The 22,586-nt window shown below is 36.9% G+C and overlaps 1 protein-coding gene across 2 annotated transcripts in view; it reads left to right on the top strand.

Annotated features, from left to right (window-relative positions):
* The window catches only part of NECAB1 (N-terminal EF-hand calcium binding protein 1), a 173,965-nt gene that overhangs the window by 149,184 nt on the left and 2,195 nt on the right, over positions 1-22,586 (top strand). For both annotated transcript variants that reach the window (XM_054497726.2, XM_063668958.1), the window contains 4 exons: positions 1,294-1,347; positions 7,799-7,911; positions 16,749-16,826; positions 18,084-18,175. In XM_054497726.2, coding sequence (XP_054353701.1) covers positions 1,294-1,347; positions 7,799-7,911; positions 16,749-16,826; positions 18,084-18,175 — 337 coding nt within the window. The remainder of the gene's footprint in view (positions 1-1,293; positions 1,348-7,798; positions 7,912-16,748; positions 16,827-18,083; positions 18,176-22,586) is intronic.

A 22,586-nucleotide genomic window follows, 5' to 3' on the forward strand; every position in this document is an offset into this window, starting at 1 on the left:
GATACTACCTTACTCCAGCAAGAAAGGCCATAATCAAAAAATTAAAAAATAATAGATGTTGGCATGAATGTGGTGAACAGGGAACACTTCTACACTGCTGGTGGGAATGTAAACAAGTACAACCACTATGGAAAATAGTGTGGAGATTCCTTAAAGAACTAGAAGTAGAACTACCATTTGATCCAGCAATTCCACTACTGGGTATCTACCCAGAGGAAAAGAAATCATTATACAAAAAAGATACTTGCACACACATGTTTATAGCAGCACAATTTTCAGTTGCAAAAATGTGGAACCAACCCAAATGCCCATCAATCAACGAATGGATAAAGAAATTATGGTGTGTATGTATGATGGAATACTACTCAGCCATAAAAAGGAATGAATTAATGGCATTTGTAGCAACCTGGATGGGATTGGAGACTATTATTCCAAGTGAAGTAACTCAGGAATGGACAACCAACCAAACATTCTATATTCTCACTCATAAGTGGGAGCTAAGCTATGAGGATGCAAAGGCATGAGAATGGCACAGTAGACTTTGGGGACTCAGGAGAAAAGGGTGGTAGAGAGATGAAGGATAAAAGACTACAAATCGGGTTCAGTGTATACTGTTCAGGTGACAGGTGCACCAAAATCTCACAAATCACCAATCAAGAAATTACCTGTACAAGCAAATACCACCTGTTCCCCAAAAACCTATGGAAATAAAAAAAAACTTTTTTTAAGACTTCAAGGTCTTTATAGGAGTTCTTCACTTTTAGCAAATATCAATTGTATTTTCATTTACTCTTTAATTCACTTTCTATTTAATAAAGAAAAATTAACACCAGGGTATAAATGTATTGTAACAATAGACTAATGTTTATAATGATGTCCCAAGAAATGTAGAAATGTAGAAATGTGGCAATACTCATTCATAGCAAAATAAAGCAGACTGTTAGGCTTAGTCATTCTAACTCTTTCCTTTTCTTTCATTTACCTTCCTACCCTTTCCCTCCCTGTTTTAATATAGCTCTCTCTTCCACTTTGCTCTCTAATGGCATCCAAGAAGTAAATTTAAAGCAATACTTTGAACACGTCTAAAACAGCTTCTTACAATTGTTAAATAAGTACAAAGAGTCTTTATTGGAACAGTTGAGTTTTTTAAAAATCAGCATTTTTTCATCTTTAAGATAATGAGGTTCTTTTGGTTCAATGTTAGCCATGAGAGAACTATGATTTGAATATATGGCATTTTTTTTTAATGATATAATTTTTTTTCTTTTCTGCCATTTCTTCATCTTATTGAAGGATCTCAAACTTGAACCACTGGAAGAAGAAATTATTGAAGGGAATACTAAATCTGTAAGTATTTTTATCAGGTAAAAATATTAGAAATATATTCTTTAAAAACATAATTTAATTTCTTCAAAAATTAGTTATCTGAATGAAAAATTGAAAAACTAAGTAGTCATATTTCATTTTATAGGATTCAGTAGTGTTGTTTCGACATTGTGATTTGTGTAAACCTAATACCTACTTCACAGTTTTTGCAAAAGTACCTGGCATGTAATAGGTGCAAAATGAAAATTTTATACATGTATAAATCAATGAGTTATTGAATAATTGAAGGAATATGACTGGCAGAGAAGGGCAACATTTAAGTTTTATCATAAACATTTTGTAAATCCTGCTATGTTGTACACTGGATATACCTGAGCTGAAACCTGGTTCTGTTCATTATTATATTTCCAGCATTTAGCCTAGGGCCAGGCACATTGAAAATGCTCAGAAATAATTTTTCAAAGAATAAATTGATGCAAAAGGGAACACTTGTATCCCTAGGGACAAGATGTCCATCCAGAGTGGCAGTGGTTTTTGGAAACAGAAGAAAAATGGACAAAGGGATCCTAAAAAGTACATTAAGATGCAACAAAAAGAAATTAGCAAATAATTTAAAGCAGTACATACCAAGCTTTATTATTTACTTTATGTTGAGGCAAACATGCATAGTACATTCTGTTTCAGGAAGTTGGATGTTTATACTTACATTTAGTGAAAATTTGGATTTTAAAATCTTGGGTAACTAGGAGAAAAATCATTTTTTAATACCTTAGATGTATTATATACTTTATAGATGTCAAAGGATTGGTCACACATTTATATGAAACCAAGATAGGAAATAATCTTTCATCTCTGAATTGTGCACAAGCACTGACTACATGATAGATGAAGGTGAGACCCACCTATGTGTAAGGCTTCTGCCCATCTGTCCAAACTCATAATCCAAAGGGATTCTTCAGAGGAAGCTTTGTGGGAGTCTCAGAAAAGTTTAATCATGGCTGCTACTGTTAGAATCCTATAGTTATGAATATTTTCCCCCGATAAGCTAGATTTGTCACTGCATGTCTAGTGCTTTTATCCCTCCAGAGACAGGGATGTAGTCTGTGTTAATTCATCAAGACCCCAACATTTTAAAGCAGTAGACTTTCATGGGAAAGAGAGGAGAGGGGTGTGGAGCACATATACATACTAAGAATAGCGGATTTGTGCAGTCCTGGAGGCACAGGAATTGTTAAGCTTGTGATCATGCATTTGTTATCTTCTCGTAGGTTTGCATAGAGGAAAAACTATACTCCAGACAAAGGAAAAACAAATATAACTTATCTAATGTTGTGAGAGATAATTGCCTATTCTTAAATAATTTTCTAACGTGAGATTATTTTTTCCCTCTAGTTATGAGGAGGAAAAATTGTCTAAGGATTGTCTGTGAAAGGAGGCAGCTATTCCATTTGCAGGTCCCTGAGCAGCCAAAGCCAAGGCCAATTTTAAAAGATCAACACACACAACATTACTAATTCAGTAGTGCATAGAAGTACTTTAAACAAATAAGACTGAAGAAGGTCGTTCAGCTCTCAATATTGTTTAAAAGCAGGAAAGGATATTCCCTATTTCCAGCCATATATAGAGGTATAACAATTATGCTCTTTGGGAATAGACATATAGTAAAGATTTGAATTGGTTTGTTTTTTCAGAAGTAACAATAAGATATTTGTCATTAAAAGTTGTATTTTTTTATTAATGGTAGTAAGTGCGTTACTATAAATTCCTGTAAAACCTCCTATATTCAGAATGACCAAAATGATTTTTCACTGTTATTTCATAGCTAGTGCTCTAGTGCTCATAATTCCATCCTACCATGTGTTAAATGATCTATCCTGATGCCCAAAACCAGTTTTAGAATTTATTGAGTAGAGAGGTATTTTCCCTTTTCCATTAGTGAATGCTTGAGAACTTGGAAAAATGAATTCTATGACAGAAAGCAAAGAATAAGTTTCTATTACACTTGGTTTTTGAAATGCTAATCTTTACTGATCCTTTGCTATGCACCAAGTGTTGTACTAAACACATATATAACTCACTTAATCCTCACAATAGCCAAATGAGGTAGTGCTATCCTCAGACTCATGTTATCAATGAAGAAATTAAGGTTTAAAGGAGTTTACCTACCATAGCTGAACCCCTGCAGTTCAACCCCAGACCTATGCTCATCACCATGCTCTAACATTTTCAGCCTAAGTGTTTAGTGGATTTCTAGCCTGTAAAGTAGAATTGCTCTTTGCTAGTGAGGTTGTGGATGAATGGATAATTGTTTTATGAGATTCCCTACCATAAGAGCAGAGCAGATTGTCTGGCAGGCTTGTTTAAGCACACAGCAAAAGTCCTGAACCCTAGCAACTGCCATCTCTAGTTTTCTGGGCAATGAGCCATTACATAATGATGAGTCCAGGATATGATTTCTTTTTTTAAGTCCATTTTTTTTTCTCAGCCCAGGGTAAGAGATGTAATGCTTATTTAGTACCTGTCATGGAAAGGATCCTTATACACACTATTCTATTTAGTCCTCCCAAAACTTTGTGATATAAGTACTACTATTCTAATTTTACGTATCAGAAGACAAACTGAGAAAGAATTAAGTAACTTGTTAAAGGCCACATAGGAAAAGTGAAGCTAATTCTTTTCACTTTATATGCCTGCTCTTGAAGAAGAAGGAAGAAAAGAAAAAGAGGACAGGATGGTGGAGACAGATGAAAGAGCACCTAAGAATTATGTAGTGCTGTTGAGTTTCCACGGCCACCTCAAATCCTCTGCTGGAATAAATAGTTTATTAAGGGAATTGTAAGATTAGTCAATGGCTAAAAGCAAAAGCATCTTTAATGTGTTTGTTCCACAAATAACTTGATCACCAACTATGTTCCAGGCCTGGAGATAGAGTCTGGAAATAAAGTGGTGAACATTATAGGCTAGAAAACAAACTAGAAGGAAATTATACAGAATCTACAATAAAATGTGATGAGGATTATTATAGGAAAGTACAGATTTGCACAGTAAGGGGACACAACTCAATTTAGGAGACCAAGGAATACTTCCAAAATGACATAATACTTAAGATGAAATCATAAAAAATAAATAGAAGTTTTTTTTAAAAAAAACTTATATATCTCTTACTACATCGAATGATTCTAACACTGCACTGAAAGAACACTAAAGTGCTAGATCAAAATATTCAAATGTTCCAAATGATTTATAACAAGCATATTATAAAGATGTGCCTGTATGGCATTTCTTACCAAAAGAGTACTGGAGTAAGATGATCATTTTCCAGCTATTTTCTTCATTCAAAGGTTTTTAAAAAGTCATGATAATTTTAAACAACATTTGAGCACATTCTTGTGCTTTTCAAAAACTCAGACTTTTCTTCAGCACATTGTTGTTGTAATACACTAAAATAGCTTATCATACAATGAGTCTACAAACCTAGTATATTTTTCTGCCTCTCTACACTCATATAAAACCGATGGATAATGTCTTGTGAAGTCATTCCATTCTGCCATACATTCCTAAGGGCTTGGGGGCCGTTGTCAAGTAATGTAACAGGGACTATCAAAATATAAGTCTTGTTTTACAATGGTTGTTAAGAGAGTCAGTGAGAGCATACAAGAAAGGCTATGGTATCTCTGAAGACATATTTGAAACACAACTGTAAATGTAGTAAATAGAACAAAGTAACATGAAAAAATAAGTTGTACTTAAAACATGTCTCTGTGTCCCAAGACTAAAAAAGATGACATTTCTTGAAATGTTCCAAGAAATCAAAGGCTGATGCAACATAATCTAACGTCACTGGCAAATACTATCCTGTGAACTGAGACTGGCCTTTCATACTTACACAGCACTATTTAGTCCAAGACATTCCAAATATCCAGCCATACTTCTGTTGTAACAAAATTTCTATAAGGTAAATGATAAATGATATACTACTACTCCTATAATAGAGAAACAAAAATGTAGCATCATGAAAGAATATTCAACCATGACAGAGTGCTCTGAGCTAACTATATCTTGGGATCTCACATTTTAGTAAGCTTCAGGCTGTGTATTTGACACAAGAGACACATAGAAATATTAACAAGATAGTAGGACTCCTGTTCCACCTCTCCCAAACCCCATATCCTACAATTTGTTTCGGCCTAGCCGGAACAGAAAATTTAAGCCTTTTTTTTGGATTTCAGAAAATCTACTTTAAATTAACTATTATTTAAAAAGCTCCGCTTGTCAGAATAGTCATCAAACTTAGGCAGATTATCTGGGGCTCTTTAAATGGATTTCTTTGTGTAACTATCTTAGGAAAGGAGGGGGAAAAGATACATCTGGTTTGGGTTGCAAAGTTGGACACTGCAACCCAATCTAGGAAGCCGAGAGCTCAATTTTTCCAACTCATACATCAATGTACATAAGTGAATGAATCAGTTAGGTATTGCTAACATAATAATGCATCCCCAAATTCAGTGGCTTAACACAATAACCACAATTTTGCAGGTAGGCAATTTAGGCTGGGATCAACTGGCTGGTTCTTATGGTCTCACATGGGCTCCTTGTATCTCTAGTAAGCTGTATGTTAGCTTTGCTGATCTTGGCTGAGCTTTCTCATATGTCTAGGAGCTCAACTGTGCTCTATGTGGTTTTTAATCCTCTAATATAGGGGTTGGCAAACTACAGCATACCTCTTGTTTTTGTTCATAAACTTTTCTTGTAACACAGCCACACTCATTTGTTTATGTGTGGGCTGTGGCTGCTTTCACACGACAATAGCAGAGTTGACTAGCTGCAAAAGGAGCCATGTGGCACAGAAAGCCTAAATAAAATACTTACTACCCATCCATTTACAGAAAATGTTTGCTGGCCCCTGCTGTAGCAGGTCTTGTTCATATGGTAATCTCAGAGATCCAAGAGAAAGAATGGAAATCCACCGGCCTCTTAGGGCCTGAATTTGAAACTGGTGCACTGTCAGTTCTGCAACGTTGATTGGCCAGAGCAGGTTAGAAAGCCAAACCAGATCCAAGGGGAGGGAAAATAGAATCCATGTCTTGAGGAGAGGAGCTAAAAAGTCAAATTAGTCAAAGGGCATGAGTTCGGGGGGTAGTGAAGAATTCTGGTTATTTTTACAATCCATCCCACTTGATCACGTAAGAATTGGCTTTAGACGAAAAGAATTATGATGGAATAGGTGGATGTATTTATATATCTCATTAGGAAAGCCCATGAGCTTTCCTAATTATCTGAGTTAGTAATCACAAATGTCCAACCAAGAGGTCCCTGCAGATTTTTGTGAAAAGGATATATCCATCATTATTTTGGTAGAAATTAACTCTACTTAGTTATTAATACTAAAACCATGTGCTTTGGTTAGTCCAACAAAAGTAGGAATATTTGTTGAATATACTGAATACCTAACCTCTAAAATATCATTGGTATTCAACAAATAGTAGCTATTGACATGAAATGAGAAACCCATTGGAATAGAAAACAGTAGACCAGGGGTTTAATTCTAGCTCTCATGCTACATAGCTGGTATTATTGTGGAAGTTATTTTTCTCATATTCTAGATCATCCTTACCTTGTGTTTTGTTTTTGTTTATGCACTTTTATGATTCATTCCAATCCTTACTTTGATTTGCACTTTTATACTTTCACTACAAATTATTGAAAAGAACTAATGTTGATACCTAAAATTCCATGAGAAGCCCACAGGCGGATCTTGAGGGAAGCCTTGAAACTACAATTGCTATAATGCTAATAGGATTTGTTACAGGAAACAGTTGGCATCCAATCCAGTGTGATCCATTAAAAACAAGCACCATCTGATGCCATTACCTTTTGAACAGGGCCTGTTGTAAGTAGTTAATGTGTTTGACAACCCTGTAATATTTGATATACCTTTGGAAATGCATGAGTTACTAATTGTTTTGAAATCTGGTTGTTTGTAATGATTGTCACTTATGTCTAATATCACAAAATATTCAAGAACTTGGAGCTGTGCAATGAACAATAGGACTTCTCTTTAAAAATTGGTAAGTTGTTATAGGCAAGTGATCCCAGCTCTGCCTGCACAATAGAGACACTTAGGGAGGTTTTAAAAATAGCAGTGCCTGGGCCCCACTCCCAGAGATTTTGATATAAATATAAAGATAATTTTAAAACTTCTCGAGTCATTGAGAATCACTGCTTTTAAAGGGAAACACGTCATTGTAAAGAACACTTTGTTTAGCTTCTGGGACTAGAGGCAAGGAAAATATCTTGCCTAGATTACAGCCTTTATACAGTTTTATACTTGGAATAGTCATGGCCTTCCTTGGTCATATTTTTGGATGACAATCATCTGTTTTTGTGAGGAGGAATGGGATGGGCAGTAGGAGTCAGCTTAAATCAGGCTCCGTGACAGCCAACGTAGTGACCCTCGCCCCTTCCTTGGCAGCACATCATGCTTGTGCAGCGGCAGATGTCTGTGATAGAAGAGGACCTGGAAGAATTCCAACTTGCTCTGAAACACTACGTGGAGAGTGCTTCCTCCCAAAGTGGATGCTTGCGGTAAGTGCTCCTACTGCCGCACCTTAGGCCTTTGGCAGCCCGGGAATGCAGTGAAGGCATTTCTCACTTTAGACAAGGCTGGGGGTCTAGAAGACAGATATTTGAGAATCCTCACATTAAGATATACAGAGCATTCCACCTAGGTGATGTCGTTTGCTACCTTTAACTGAATGTTTTCTCTTTAATCTTTAAACCCCATGTCGTTTGATCATTAGGGGCACCAAGTAAAACGAAATGGAGAGAACAACTTGAATGAAGAGATTGAATTTCAAATAAGTTGAAATTCCTTTTCGCATCCAGGCAGCCCACACTCTGATTTAAAATCATCTCTGGTAGATGAGGCGCCAACTCTAGGACATCTAGCTGTGATTGCTCCCTTGGCAGTATGCCCTGTGGCCTAATGACCATTTCAGCCATTAGGAAATTGCAGGCATCCCTGAAGTCATGATTTCAGGCCTTGGTCATTAAAAGAAAATGAAGCAGCAGCAGATCTTTTCTTTCCTCTTTCCATGGGTACCACCCAGCTCAGGCTTCGGATATCTCAAGCTACTAAAATATACTATTCCTCATCTTCAGTTTTTTCACTCCAACTGGTTCAATAAACAGTTATTATAATAATTTTCTGGAAACAGTTTATCATAGAATTCCCTTAACTGGGAACCTAAAGTAACTCTCTAATGAGTATCTTATCAAAGGCTAGACATTTGTCCTGACTCTATATTTAATCCTACTGACAGACCCAGGAATCCATATCACTACTATTATTTGTTCTCCCTCATCTAAACACTCTGCCTCGGTGATGCACAGATAGAATTTCTGATATAATCTGTTTGTTCCCCACTGTGCCTCAGACCTGGCTATTCTTCCTCTCAGAAATGTGCACCCAGCTGCAAGTCTCTGCCAGCCCATGCACTGCCTCAAGTTCAGAGCCCAGGTCCAAATTCATCTGCTTTTAGAAAACTTCCACAACCAAGTCTAACCCTACCTTATAAGCTTGCTTAAACTATATTCCATAATGCTCTTCAAATGTTGCTTTGGGAAGGTTTTTAGAAAATGTGTGTGTGTTTGTGTATGTGTGTGTACATGTGTGCATAAACAGATACTTCATGTCTCTGGGTGTTTTGCTTTTCCTCTCGGTGTTCAATTAATTGTATTTTATTCATACCCCAGTAGAATATTTCTCTAGCTAAGAAGTCTGGCTCTGGAAATAAACGTGGGATTTTACTAGCTTTGTGGTTTTGAGAAAGACCCTCACTGGCTCTAAGTCTTAGTTTCCTCCTCAAGAGGCTCATGAGATGGTTGGGAGGATTAAGTGAGACAGTCCGTATGCAGTGCTCAGCACAATGCTTCCCATCCACTGAAGACGTGAGCTGAAGTCACTATTGCGTTTACTATTGTTTCCTGGTTGTCCGGGTGGCTGACCTCCTCTCTAGAGTATGAGTACAGTACTTCCTCAGTGCCACTAACAGCTCATCATCTTCCAGTAGTGCCTTTGAAACAAGAACACAGGAAATGCTGTGTTTCCATGATTATTTTTATTATTCTATTTCACGCCAGACTCAGAGGGCACAAATCAAAACCCCATTTTAGTCCTTTTTACTTCAGTGACTCAAGACTTGCAAAGGTGGGAATATGTGTAGTTTTTAAGAGCCCACTCATTTCAAAATAAAATTGAATATTTAAAACTTCAGGGTGCAGTGGCTCATACCTATAATCCCAGCACTTTGGGAGGCCGAGGCAGGTGGATCACGAAGTCAGGAGTTCGAGACCAGACTGACCAACGTGATGAGACCCCGTCTCTACTAAAAATACAAAAATTAGCTGGGCATGGTGGCATGTGCCTGTAATCCCAGCTACTCAGGAGGCTGAGGCAGGAGAATCGCTTGAACCCCGGAGGCGGAGGTTGCAGTGAGCCGAGATCATGCTACTGCACCCCAGCCTGGACGACACAGCGAGACTCTGTTTCAAAAAAAAAAAAAAAAGAAAAATGCAAGCAGAACCCATATATACACTGTTCACAGTGTAAACTTCCCAAAATAGAGCTCAGTAAACTCTTTTTAATGAGGATATAGAGAAGATAAAGTCTATTTCAGTGTATTACAATCTCCAGGGATTGATTGCATGTTTTATATTTATTAAAAAAACACACAAGTTTATTTTTTAGGTTCAGAAACACTACTTTCATGGGTGTTGGGAAAATGACCTCAAGCTACTAGAACAGCCCCAGGGAAAGGGAAACAGGCTGTGGGGGAGTGAGAGAGTGGATAGATTTGTGCCGCCTGCTGCAAATTCCATTCTCTCAATAACCACAATAAATTGCTCCATCAGCTCCTGCTGTGAAGTAGAGGAAAGGAGAGCATCTTTTTCCTGTAAGATAGATTCTCAGCCTCTCTGTTTACTTTGCAAGACTGGTTTGTTTCATACAATTCTTTGTTCACTTCTTATTGCTGATTTTTCAGGTAATTTCTTTTACTGGAATTATCAAAATGTAGACTATATCAGATGGAATGAGCCTCAGGGAATCACTACACCCACGTGGAATATATATGGTATAGATGTTACGCCAGTGTGCCTGTCTACATTCAATTTTTCAGTTGTACCAGTTAATCAAATTCAATTTTCTACCTGTATCAATTGATAATCAAATGCCCCTGATGCCATCAGTCATGCTCCAATGCACCCAGCACAATTGCCTAGTGCTTGGCTGAGAAAATAAATCTCTGTGAATGTCAGAGGTTCTGTTCTCCCATGACGTTTAGCTTAGTCTCATCATGATTAGGCACAAAATACTGCCATAAAATAAAACAGATATTATTAAGGACTAACAAGATTAGGCATTTTGCACCTATTTTCTTATTTATTTATTTTTGAGACAGGATCTTGCTCTGTTGCCCAGGCTGTAGTGCAGTGGCACAATCATGGCTCACTGCAGCCTCAACTTCTTGGGCTCAAGCAACCCTCCCACCTCAGCCACCAGAGTAGCTGGGGCCACAGGCACATGCCACCATGTCTGGATACTTTTTAAAAATTTTTTACAGATGGGGTTACGTCATATTGCCCTGGCTGGTCTTGAACCCCCAGGCTCAAGTGATCCTCTTGCCTTGGCCTCCAAAAGTGCTGGGATTACAGGCTTGAGCCACTGTGCCTATCCTCTTATCTTCACAGCAATAATCAAGAGGCACATATTACATCCAGCTTAGAAGGAACTGGCTCAGATGGGTTAAAAAAAACTTATTAAAGTTTGTCTGACTCTAAAACCAGTGTTTAATCCTTCTTGTCAATATTTGGTCATCCTTAGAGTTTCCTGGATTTTCTGTGATTAACCAGGAGTAGAACACACAAGTCCACTCCTGTTCCAATTACAACAAGGTCTTGCTTTCTTAAATTCAGGCCACTGAATTAGAGGTTTTGCCCTATAAGTTTTTGATTAGGAGACTCCGAAGTATGGGGAGTTACAGAGGTTTTGTTTTAGTAGTCAAATGAGTTTTTAAAAAGTTAAGTTAGTGAAAAACTCAAGCAGATTATGTGGACTCATGTTTATAACATATACACACACACTGTTTGATACAACACATACGCACACTATTCTTCACTTATTTTGTAATCATGAAGGCTCATTAATCCCCGTTTTTGTCATAGGGAGGTACCAATTGAATATAAGTGATGTACACGGTATGTTCTCAGAACCATTCTTGACACCAGAGAACAAGAGAATAGTTTTGCTTTCAAGGATTTTAGACTCCAGTTGGGAAAATGGGATGCTCATTTATGAAGGTAGAGCACAATTAAAATCATGTTCATGGCCTAAAATTTAATAGTCGTTAAATAGAACAAAATGATTTCTAAAGTCACTCAGCTACGAAATTCGAGAATTTGAATATATTCAAAACTCCATGTCAAGGGCCTAAGGAATATGAATGTAGGATTACATTGTAAGAATCAACTCTGAGACATCCTTAAGAAATAATGGTGGCACACTGAATCATTAATCATTTATCAGTATTTATTTATTTTTGAGACAGTGTCTCACACTGTTGCCCAGGCTGAAGTGCAGTGGTGCAATCTCGGCTCACTGCAGCCTCAACCTCCCAGGCTCAAGTGATCCTCTCACCTCAGCCTCCCAAGTAGCTGGGAGTACAGGTGCATGCCACCATGCCTGGCTAATTTATTTATTTATTTTTTGAGATGGAGTCTCACTCTGTTGCCCAGGCTGGAGTGCAGTGGCGTGATCTTGGCTCACTGCAACCTCCACCTCCCAGGTTCGAGCAATTCTCCTGCCTCAGCCTCCCAAGTAGCTGGGACTACAGGCGCATGCTGCCACACCCTGCTAATTTTTTGTATTTTAGTAGAGACGGGGCTTCACCCTGTTGCCCAGGCTGGCCGCGAACTCCTGACTTTGTGATCCGCCTGCCTCAGTCTCCCAAAGTGCTGGAATTACAGGCATGAGCCACCAGGCTGGGCCATTTTTGTATTGCTTATAGAGACAGGGTTTCATCATGTTGCCCTGGATGGTCTTGAACTCCTGGACTCAAGCGATCCGCCCACCTCGGCCTCCCAAAGTATTGGGATAACAGGAGTGAGCCACCGTGCCCAGCCTCATTAATCAGTAATTATATAGATGAAATAAATTAGTGACCCACAGCTTGGTATGGAGAAATGTGATGACTGGCCCTCTTGCCATGTCTTTTCTTCATTGGTTAGGCCTTGCTTGTGATTTAAGGTAGGACATGCACATGGGGAAGGAAGAAGCCAAGAGGGAAAGTCCTGTCCTTTATGGGCAGTTTCCTCATTTAAAATCTTTAATCCCACCTGTTCCTGAGCCACATCCATTTCCCCTAGAAGCCATTTCACTGACACATTTTCCAGCATCCAGGAATATTCAAGGTCTCCCAAAGCTCAAGGTTGAAGCTTTTAGGGCCTGCATCCAAAGACAGCTTAGCCAAAGAACTCTTGCTTTAGCCAGTGAGTGTTAAGTGTCACAGGAAGTATGAAGATTTCAAGGAGAAAAACACAGGCTGTTTCGGATGAGTAGAATCACATAAGAAACAAATCACAGGTGTGTTGTTGTGCAGTTTTACATTTACAAATAATCCAAAGCTACTCATTCAAGCCCTAAGCCTTTAACAACTGCTGACAAATCTTTCTAAAAATTATTTCACAATTGGACTTTTTTTGCTGTCTCAGTGTGATCATTGTGTGTCATTATCTATACGGTATAGTCTCAAATATCAATGCCCTTAAATGTCATTGCCCCATATTGGTCTTTTTGGCCCTTAACTGAAAGTACCCATTCTGTAAAGCAATTCTGGTTAGCACTTTCACCCATGTGCCTTTGAGACAGAATCTGCACTTTCATCACTGCATCTGCTTCTTGTCAGTCACCTTTATTAGGTTTCCTAACTGTTTGTCAGAGTGCAGCTTTTGGAGGCAAAAATGCCTAAGTTCAAAGTCTGGTTTACTCACTAGCAGCTGTGATGACCATGGACAAGACATTTTGTCTCTCCATTCCTCAGTTTCCTTATCTGTAAACAATGGAGAAATAAATACACAAAGATGACAACAGCACCTTCCAGTATCAAATAGGAATGCTTGCAACTGCAATCTAGAGTAAGCACAGTAACAGTTACTTCTATTATAAGTACATTTATTATTCTCAAAAAGAAGTTGGAGGCAACAATCTCAAGGTTCTTCTACAGCTTAATGCTGTCATCAAAGATCCCAGATCTGTCTTTCAGATGTGCCTTCTGGCTCTTCACCAGATGGCCCACAGTCAGGAAGAAAAAGGGAGAACCAACAAACTCTCCTCTCATGTCTGATCCTGAAGATGCAAATGTTTTCCCAGAGTCCCTGCTTCCCAGCATACTTCCACTTGCATCTCACTGGCCAGAATTCAAGTCACATGGTCATTGCTGGCCACTGGGAAGGCTAGGAAACAAGTGTCCAGCAGAAAGGAGTAAGGTTATCAGGGTATTCTCAGTCCAACACTGACTGGTACATTGGGTGTATTGCAAACTGAACAGTGGCAGAGTCATGTTAGTAAGAGGAGAGTACTATCTGGGGAGGCAATGGACAGTGTAGCCACATGACCCCCAAAGTAACTGTGAAGGTAAAATGGCTTATCTATGGAAAATGCTTAAATTAGACCCTGGAACAGAGCAATACATGTAGAAATCATCACCACCACCATTAATACTTATATTATTAGCTTGCTGCTTCTCATTGCTTTAATAGATATGTACATTTTCCCTCCATTTCTTTTCTGGTTTTCCTCCCACCCCATTCCTTTTGTTTCTGTTAGCTTTGCTTCTTAGCTTTGACACCATTAAGGCTTAACTTTCATAGCTACTCGCCCAATGAAAGTGATACTTTCCTTTTAGCTATTGGGCTAACAACTAATTAAACATATACACAAACACACAGAATAAGCCAAGTACTGAGTTAAGAATTCTACATGTAACTTTTTTTGTTTTTGTTTTTGTTTTTCAGAAGGAGTCTTGCTCTGTTGCCCAGGCTGGAGTGCAGTGGCTTGATCTTGGCTCACTGCAACCTTCACCTCCTGGGTTCAAGCGATTCTCCTGCCTCAGCCTCCTGAGTAGCTGAGATTACAGGCACGTGCCAATGTGCCCAGCTAATTTTTGTATTTTTAGTAGAGACAGGGTTTCACCATGTTGGCCAGGCTGGCCTTGAACTCCTGACCTCAAGTGATCCACCCACCTTGGCCTCCCAAATTGCTGGGATTACAGGTGTGATTCACTGTGCCTGGCCTTACATGTAACACTTTAATTCTCAAAGTATTGTTATCATTATTGGACAGATAAGGAAACCAAGGTTGAGTATTGGAATCAAGGTGGCACAGCTAATAAATGGTGGATGGTGGAAGATCTGCTGGGCTATACTTTAAATCACTGCCATTTCATACTGTGATGTCCTCCTTTTTACTCCTTCAAAAGCTTTAGCATTATGCTAAAATTTTATGAATTTCTTATCCTATTGTCTTATGGCTAGCCTGGAAAATGAAAGGTTCAAATAGCAGGATAAGTGGGCTTTTAATGTAATAAGTAAACAAATGAATTAGTTTTCAGGAAGCAGTTGATGAAGAGCTTGAAATACAAGGCTGAGTATTTTAAACTTTATCCTAAAGAAAATTGATATGGATTGTAATTTGTCCAGTATACTGTTGAAGGTTATGTTTGGGGATTACATCCCTTTGAAACTATGATGAAAGCTATAGATTCTCTTCCTAGGAAAACATATATATGCATATTAATTTGCAGATCATTTCTGGGATTTTAGTGAACCCCCAAAGAGCACATTCATGAACTCCTGGGATTAGAAAATCACAAATTCCACCTTCCATTTAATTCTTATGATTCCATAGTAAACCTTTCTCCAGAAAATCTGAGGTTGAGCTAAAAACAATATTTGCTGCATCATACCTTAATGAACCAAACTAGATAAACAACTGAAAAAAACACAAGCAGAACTAAAGAAAAAAAATTAAAATCTGTGTGTAGTTACTGCCACCTGCTGGTCACACTTAGGTAAATCCTAAATCTACGTTAATCAACTATTTTACTGGTAAGTTATTTGTTCTCTTACTGTTAAGTTTACTGGTAAGTTCTTTGTTAACCCAAAAGCCTTATTGTTTTTCCAACCCCTCTTTTTGCTTTCTAATATGAATATATTATGAACCATTAGGCTGAACAATCTGTATTTTTGTAATTCAGTTTTTAAAGGCATCTTTATTTTTGTCTCCCACTCTTAAGTTTATGAATCTGTCTCTATTGTTTCAAAATTAATTTGGGTCTTCATCATTTCTCACCTATGCTATTTCACTATCTTTCCAGCTGTTCTTTCCACTTTATAATACCCTCCATACAAAACCCACTGTGCCATCGGAAGGATCTTTTAAAATACATCTCTAGCCACGTCACTCTCCCTGCTTTAAATCCTTCAGTGACTCCTCATTGCTATAGGATTAAATTTGCAGTCACCTCAACCTATGTCTTCAGCCAGCCTGCTTTCTTCACTCCTTCAAAACATATTATGTAGACTTTTTCCTCCTTCGGGCTAGTCAAAGGACTGGAAGGAACAAATTTGTCTCACTCAAATTGGAAAAGAAATTTAAAAGTAAAACAAAAAACCCTTGCAATTATGGCCAGAATGTGGACTCTCAAACTTCATCCAGAGACAACGTTGAGCACTTTGTGTGTGTGTGTGTGTGTGTGTGTGTGTGTGTGTCAGAGGGAGAGAGAGTTAGAGAGGGAGAAAGAGAAAAAAGAGAAAGAGGGAGAGAGCCATTAGGTATTGGCAAACTAGGAGTCAGTTGTATAGCAGTAGTGTGGTCCAAGTGACTCAAATGGCATAGAGCAGGACCCACACAAAATCTGTCAATACAGGAATGTTGTATGGCTAAGAATTTGGCAGAGGTATGGTGGTTGATAGGGCCAATCCTAACAGCTACATTTGAGGGCAAAGGCAGGTAGCATGCACTCACATTTTTCTGGGCCTAGCACAACAGATGCTCAATAAACCTTTTTGAATGAATGAACACAATTTTGCAAAAGTTACATTTGTGATGTCTGCAATATACTGAGACTGTTTTCATGATGCAAAACCAGAAAACTAAAACAAACAAACAAACAAACACTTATGCCTAACAGACATATTTAGAATAAATAAATTCTTGACAAATCTGTTTGATTTTCATGCAGGCACCTTAGATTGTTTCCTCTATTAATGGATAAGATTGTTTCATACTACATATGGATATTAGAAAAGTTAGCTTGCATCTTTAATTTCCAGTAGCTAATTATGCCTTTTATTTTCCATTTCAGTATTTCTATACAGAAGCTTTCAAATGAATCTCGCTACATGATCTATGAGTTCTGGGAGAATAGTAGTGTATGGAATAGGTAAGTTGTGAGCAAGCCTCATTTTATGTGAAGCCAGGAAGATGGCAATATGCATGATGTAATTTTAGGATTTGTAGGAAAGCTCCATTCTCTTTTACCTTACCTTAAAACCTGTCCCATTTGCCCATTACCGTGAATTCTACACACTTTAAAAAATGTATTTAATGGCTTAGAAACCACTTCTCTCTTGAAGTACAAATACTTTTGGTAATGATCCCACTTTGAGTCTTACTATTTTACTGATGTTTTCAGATAAGAAGATATAGATAGGGGGTATGAGTGTCTAAAGCTGATGAGGGTAGTGGTGGGGGTGGAGACAAAGGATGGACAAAAGTGAGGTGGAAAAAAAAAGCTTTACCTCCTAATTTTTTATAGGATAGTCTGTGCAGTTATTTTATTTTACAATAAAACTACATATAATTTTTAGAGTCACTGCAGCCCAATACCTTCTAAATGTCTTTAAACACTAAAAATAAAGTGGAAATTCAAGACATTGTCAAAAATTCAAAACAAATCAGCTTCTTTAAAAATTAAAATAATTACTAATAGAAAACAAACATATAATTTTAAAATGGAATGAAAGAAATGTTTGCTCTTCTGAGAGTATATAACAATTCCTGACAGTTTAAAATGGTACAGAGAATACAGCTCTCTAAATAAGTCCATGTTTAGGGTGTTAAATATGGTGATGGAAGTAATAGAATACCTGGAAATTCAGTTGATCCATGTTTCATCTAAAAGTTTTATTTTTGTGGCAATTTTGAAGGCACTTTGTGTGCTATAAGGAAGGCAAAATGACACCAACAGTATTTCAGCCATAGAAGGAAACAAGGTAACTTATTCGACTCTGTGCTTCCAGGCCAACACTTTCAGATAGTTTTTTAGATTTATTTTTATTATCTAGAAATGTAAAATATACAGTCTCTTATTATCTATCTTGTTTTTAAACACTCCGACAGCTATAATATTCTCTTATATTTAAATTTGGTGCAATAAAATCTACTTCTTATTTTATCCTCTAAAAAAGTAATGTTCTCCTGGTTTAAAACCTTTTTAAAAAAGTTTCTGATGACAATTATTAAATTACTCCTCAGTCATTTTTGAAAGCTGAACAACCATTAAAAGAAGCTTGTATCCAGGAGCTTATTTAATCCAAATCATCCCAAACTTTGCCATCTTGATCAAATTTGATCTCTGCTGTACTCGGGAAGATTGTAAATAAAAATGCACAGCCTTAACCTATAATTATTTATACAGCCACCTTCAGACAAATTATAGCAAGACATTCCAAAGAAGTAATGTGGATTTCTTGGAAACTCCAGAACTCACATCTACAATGCTAGTACCTGGTAATTATCCTGGGTTTACAATGCTTCTGTGTCCTTTTGTATTTTTGTTTGTTTGTTTGTTTCTTAAAAGATAGTATGCTCTTTCCTTCTATATTTTATCAATGGTGCTCTCTTATTTATTTCTTTATATGTCTTATGATTTCAGAGTGGGGGGGAAGAAATAAAATATCTATATATTTGTTCTATTTTGTCCTTAGTTGACCCTATTTGTATTCCCAGCTATATTGAACCATTAGTCATTTGCTAATCATATTAACAAACTTGAAGTACCACCAAATCATATTTCAAAAAATTATTCAAATATTTTATCATATTGTAATTTAGTGTATTGGGTACAATTTGTTCATCTACCCATCCAATTACTGATTGAATATATATTTACTGAGTATTAATGTGTGCTAGGCACCAGGGTGTTTAGCCTAATTTACTGGTACTGATTGAGCTCCATTTCTGAACAAGCATTGTGTTGGGAGCTACAGAGGGTACAAACTAAAAGCAAAATCCCTACCCACAAAGTGCTTTCTGTCCAGCTTGACAGAAACGTTTGCAAAGACAAATTTTAGCAGAAAAAAAAAACCCAGCTAAGGGCATAAAATGGCTGTCACCATTAGAGATAATATGTGTTTTCTGGACTTGGAGAAGTGATTACTTCTTTAATAGTTTTTAAGAAAATGACTATTGAGCTAGTCCTTAAAAGATGAGATGTGGAAAAGTAAAGACGGAGAGGAAGGGTCCTTTGGTAAATTTGGATAGGAACAAATGCAAGAAGCATGAATGTGCTTTATTGGTGCAAAGGTGCCACTAAGGCATAAAACTTACAGTATAAGTGGAGATAGACAAGAGAGTAAGAAGTGAGGTTGAGAATGTCATAATGAGGCTTTTGAACAGCAACCTGGAGTAATTTAAAGTTTTGAGAGGGATGGTGACATGTTCTAATCAGTAATAACTGATAGGAGGGAGAAAGGTGGATGTCATGGAGAGGAGAGAGATTAACCAATTAGGGCAATAATCTAGGCCAGGGAAGAAAAAACAAAACAAAACCTGAACCAGGAAATAGCCAGAGAGTTTGGGACTCCAGTTGCAGATGTAATTTTCAGGAGTTAACCACAGCAAGATGATGGTTGAAGCCTGGGATTCGTAAGAAAGTATGTAGGTAAGAACAAAATATCTAAGAGAAGCTTGGGGAGATGCCTTTCTTTAAAAGGTTGGTAGAAGGAGAAAAACCTCCTTAAGATGAAGGGAAACCAATCAGAGATAAGAGAACCATAGCAGTGGAGTATCAAGGAAACCAAAAGAGTAAAATGCAAAGATACAGTGCTCCTGGGGATGAGTGCGGGATGTATAGTGTTATAATGTTATAAATGGGAGAAGGCTGGGCGCGGTGGCTCACGCCTGTAATCCCAGCACTTTGGGAGGCTGAGGTGCGCGGATCACAAGGCCAGGAGCTCGAAACCAGCCTGACCAACATGGTGAAACCCCACCTCTACTAAAAATACAAAAAATAGCTGGGCATGGTGGGGCATGCCTGTAATCCTAGCTACTCAGGAGGCTGAAGCAGGAGAATTGCTTGAACCCAGGAGGCGGAGGGTTGCAGTGAGCCAAGATCGCACCACTGCACTCCAGAGTGGGTGACAGAGCGAGACTCCATGTCAAAAAACAATAATAATAAAATAAGATAGGGAGAAAAATCTTAGAATACAACTTCTGTAAATATGACTGCTACAGGCTTTGTACATAGAATGCAGGAAAGTGAGATCCACATTTTATTTATCTTCACATTCCCTACCTTATTACAGTATTACTATAGTACAGTATATGGCAAGAAGAAATTATTTCCTAAATGAAGGAATGAATAGGACTTTGGCATCATCATAAATATATTAGTCTTCGGTCAAAATTTCCACGAAGTCCTGACACTTGTAATTTTTGTGTCTGCCATCACACCCATTTCCATCTCTCCCAAACCAATGTGGAAAGAAAGGAACAAAGCTTGTTCTTATTAGTGTCTTGAGTCTTTCCAGGACAGAAACAACCCGAACAAAAATAGAGTAGGAAAAGAGGATAGAACAGGAGGCTACTGAATTATCAGTGAGGGGAAAAATGCTATAGTAAGAATTGAAAATGTGGAATATCTGATAGTTTTCTGACCCAACTTTATCATTATCTTGAATTATTTTCTAGACACTACTAGTGTCATTGGCACATGCATTATATTACTCTTTCTCTCTCAGAGCATTTCCTAATTTAGAAAGAAAAACTGACTACAGATAAAACTGGATCAATTCTTGTTCTGTGAATCCAGGTTCGATACAATTTAATGCCTTTTAATTGCTGCCCTCTTTTATATTAATCTCATATTACATTTAATTTCAACAATGATTACTGGAATTTCGTAGAACAAGAGGAAAAGTTAGGCTTGATTTCTGACACAGTTTTAAAACCTACAACATTTTGACATTTTTGGGACATCCACCTTATTTTAAAGTTTTATCACTGTGATAGCAGGCCTATTCCAGTAAGCAGAAGTTGGCATATAAATATTATTTATGGGTTTTAATGGCCATATAACTTCTAATACTATTTTTAAAAACCAGTTTTGTACATTTTGTGTTATAATGGTTATGAAAATTAAAAATAAAAATAATTAGCTGGTTGCTATGGCTCATGCCTGTAATCCCAGCACTATGGGAGGCGAAGGTGGGCAGATGACCTGAGGACAGGAGATCGAGACCAGTGGCCAATATGGTGAAATCCTCTCTTTACTAAAAAATACAAAAAATTAGCCAGGCATGGTGGCGCATACCTGTAATCCCAGCTACTTGGTAGGCTGATACAGGAGAATCACTTGAACCTGGGAGGCAGAGGTTGCAGTGAACTGAGTTCGTGCCAGTGCACTCCAGCCTGGGTGACAGAACGAGACTGTCTCAAAATAAATAAATAAATAAATAAATAAAGTATTAGCTGCACATATTTATACCTAAAATTAAAATCTGAAAGAAAAAAAGCAGATATTACATTTAAAAACACAGTATGAATAAGTTTGTATTTCTAATTTTACTCACAAATTATGATTTCTGCTAAGATTGCTTTTTATGGTTAAGACTACTAAGTGGTTCACCTAAGACCTAAGATACATCTAAAGTAATTAAGCAACTAAGCCAGACTGCATCCAGATATGAAAATACACACTATAATATATTCCAATGACCTCTCAAGTATAAAATCATTCAAATGAAGCATAATGGAATATGGCAGCCCAAACCACCCAGACAAAAGGAATATATAAACTTGGTCTGTGGAGCAGAATGTCCGTTGGTAATAAGAGAAAAGCCTATGGTTATAAGAAAACAGGATACTAAAAAAAAGATCCTATTGCCAGCAAATTACTTGAACAGCTTTGAAAGCAAATTTCAGTCCTTTCCATTTATCTGTTTCTCACAGCATTCCACCAATCATACATCTTTGCCATTGGTTTGTTTTCAGGATATCTATATTCACTGGGATAAACATTTATAATTTTAACATACAGATATACTAAAATATTATTTATAACCTACTTGCTTATACCCAATATTTATGAGATCCTACATGTATAAATATATGGTATTTATAAATATCATATACGTATAAATATATGTATAATAAATTACATATGTATTTATCTGTATATTATATATTATATATAAAATGCATATATTTATAAATATATGTACACATATGCATATATGTGTATTACATGTGTATACATATGCATATATGCATATATGTATATTATGTGTATACAAATGCATATGTATTATATGTATATATTATTATATGTATATATTATATGTGTATACATATTATATGTATATATTATGTGTGTATACATATTATATGTATCTATTATGTGTGTATACATATTATATGTATTATATGTATACATATGCATATATGTATATACATATATAAATGCAGGTGCCTGTACATATATATGTATAAATATAAGGTATTTCTACATATAGGATTTCATAAATATTGGGTATATAAATACCATATATATATATATATATATATATATATATATATATATATAGCCTAACTACTGCCAGTGTTGGGTAGATTCAAATAAGAACAATAGCATGATTCTGTCTACAGGGCATTTATAAACTTGTTGCCAAAACAAGTTCTATTCACATAGAACAAAAAATTTTAGACTGCAACAAAGTGCCAAAAGATATGGTACAAACAACAAGTGCATAGGAAGAGTTCAATCTTGCCTCAAATAGTCAGGAAATGGTGACTAGAAAGATAAGTTATTATGCAGACTAAAGATAAGGGGAATGGTCTCTTTAGAAATAATTTGCATCTTGAACGTTCTTTGCCCTATAAGTTATTTTCATTATTTTAGAAAACGTTTTTCTCTTTTCAG

This window comes from Pongo pygmaeus, chromosome 7 (genome assembly GCF_028885625.2).
Source record: "Pongo pygmaeus isolate AG05252 chromosome 7, NHGRI_mPonPyg2-v2.0_pri, whole genome shotgun sequence".
Taxonomy (NCBI): domain Eukaryota; kingdom Metazoa; phylum Chordata; class Mammalia; order Primates; family Hominidae; genus Pongo; species Pongo pygmaeus.